This window comes from Trichomycterus rosablanca, chromosome 1, assembly GCF_030014385.1.
Source record: "Trichomycterus rosablanca isolate fTriRos1 chromosome 1, fTriRos1.hap1, whole genome shotgun sequence".
Lineage (NCBI taxonomy): Eukaryota > Metazoa > Chordata > Actinopteri > Siluriformes > Trichomycteridae > Trichomycterus > Trichomycterus rosablanca.
Window position 1 is genome coordinate 87158872 of NC_085988.1, and position 2500 is coordinate 87161371.

General features: G+C 45.4%; 1 protein-coding gene across 1 annotated transcript in view; it reads right to left on the reverse strand.

Moving 5' to 3' along the window:
* Window positions 1-1261: 1261 nt before the first annotated feature.
* cmah (cytidine monophospho-N-acetylneuraminic acid hydroxylase) overlaps window positions 1262-2500 on the reverse strand; it is a 48857-nt gene continuing 47618 nt past the window's right edge. Inside the window, exon 14 of the mRNA XM_063007460.1 lies at window positions 1262-1448. Coding sequence (XP_062863530.1) covers window positions 1262-1448 — 187 coding nt within the window. The remainder of the gene's footprint in view (window positions 1449-2500) is intronic.

Genomic DNA, 2500 nt, shown 5'->3' on the forward strand with positions numbered 1-2500 from the left:
ATAATAATAATAATAATAATATAATAATAATAATCATCATCATAATCATAATCATAATCATAATCATAATCATAATAATAATAATAATAATAATAATAACAATAATAATAATAATAATAATAATAATAATAATTCATCCATACAGATTCTGAATCAAGTTAAATAACGTCTTACAGTAATCAGAACTGAACTTCTGCTCATCAGCACCACCACCAGGAACCTGATACAATTACACCCACATACATGGGGAGTAAAAGTGTTTGTGAGGAAGGGAGGGGGACGGGGACTGAAAGGAGAACAGGGAGGGGGACAGGCAGGAAAACAGGCATAGGGACGCAGAGAAAAACAGGGATGGGACAAGGTTGGGGACAGGGAGGGGGTCAGGGATGGGTAGGGGGACGAGGACAAGAAGGGACACAGGGATGGGGAGGAAAACATTAACAGGGTGGGGGAAAGGGGCAGGGAGGGGGTACAAGCACAGGAAGGGGACAGGAAGGGGACAGGGACGGGAACATGGAGGAAAACAGGGAGGAGGACAGGGACTGGGATGGAAACAGGACAGGGGACAGGGAGGAAAACTAAGACGGGGTTGGGGACGGGACGGGGACAGGGAGAAGGACAGAACGGAAGACAGGTAGGAAAACAGAAATGGGGACAGGGAGGAGAACATGGAGGAAATAGGGATGGGGACAGGGACAGCGAGGAAGATCGGGAAAGGGGACAGGGAGGGAGGACAGAAAGGAAGACAGGGAAGGGGAAAGGGAGGAAAACAGGGACAGGGTTGTAGACAGGGACAGGGAGGGGGACGGGGACATGAAGGGGGAAAGGGATGGGGAGGAAAACAGTGACGAGACAGGGAGGGGACAGGGAGGAGGATAGGGACGGGACAGGGAGTGGGACAGGAAGGAACATGGAAACGGGGACAGGGTTGTAGACAGGGACGGGGAAAGGGGGGCCACGAAGGGGGACAGGGAGGAAAACGGGGACAGGAAGGGGACAGGGAGGATTATGGGGATGGGGACAGGGAGGAAAAAGGGTGGAGACAGGGATGGGACGGGAAAGGGGATAGAGAGGGGGACGGGAACAGGGAGGTGGACAGAAAGGAGGAACAGGGGCGGGGACAGGGGCGGGGGACAGGGGTTGGAGTGAGCTATATCCCACTTTATAGTGCACGTATATAAAAACCCAGAAGGTCACTTCATTTTTGTAGCTAAAACTCGTCATCGTTTGTTTGATTAGCGCTGGACGCTAACATGCTAGCTCACCACTGCACTGTTGTCATATTCTGAATAAACCAGTAAAACAGCGCCGAGAGAACGGGGACGGCTAACACCGTGCGGTAGGAGAACACGCCGCCGTGACGAGGCTTCTGAGCCGGAGCCCTCTTCAGGAACGCGTCCCAGTCGGGCGGAGTCAGGGGCAACTCCGACTGAAAGTGTTTCCAAAACCTGAGAGACAGAAATCACACCGGTCACGTACAACAGTGCTGGTGTTCAGGAGGTTGCCAGATGTTCGGGGTTTCAGCAGAGTTAGACAGATCTGATGTGTGTGGAGCGTCGAGGTCTCACTACCAGGGCCGGAGTGGGCCCCTTTTTCAGCCCGGGAGTTGTATGCCTAAACCCGGCCCACTTTTTCCATGGAGGAGAAATTTTAATAAATGAAACAGCAGCTAGCTCTTACAATGCCTTTTTATTGGGTATATAACAGAAAACACTTCACTTAAACATGTTCAATTCAAATTTAAATCAGATAAAGATTTAAAAGGTAAAAAAAATGTGACAAAGATGAAAACGTATTTACATTTGTACCGGAGCAAAATTTGAAATAAAAATAATTAGAAATTAATATTAGATGTCTTCCCAGCAGAGAGGTGCTCTATTGTTAGGTTTACACTAAACTCTTAAGTAGCTTCACTACACGTATATTTAGTGGCTACCTACAGCATCAATAGCCTCCTAAGCAGTGCACTGGTTTCTGTAACTTTATTAATAACGGTGTCATTGTCTATAGACATGAGACATGGCTTATCTGCTGCTCTGAGGCTAAAAAAAAACATTTCATTATAGGTTAGCCTCTTTTGCTGAATAACATAACATGAACATAACATAACATGGTGTAAAATTGATAGTGATTTAGGCTAATTATCTCCATATAAATAAATTAGGCTATCGTGCTGACATCTGTCTGAACAATTTAACATATATCATGTATATTCTCCACATTATATTTAACATTACAAATAACTATCTTAGTTTAAATAACTCTGTTAGAATATCCTCTACCTGTCCCTTCAGTAGTCATGGATCATCAGTACAGTAGCGTCGGAACAAAAACATTCCATTAATGAGTTTTCAGCTTGAAACTGGATATTTGTGATTAATGGTGTGTACTGGGTTCTACAAAATAAACTACACTAAGTTGACATTGCAAATGTCCATCTCTCTCTTTACCGGCTGCATGGGGTCTGTCCTCTGGAAAACAAGTTTGTTAATTTGGCACA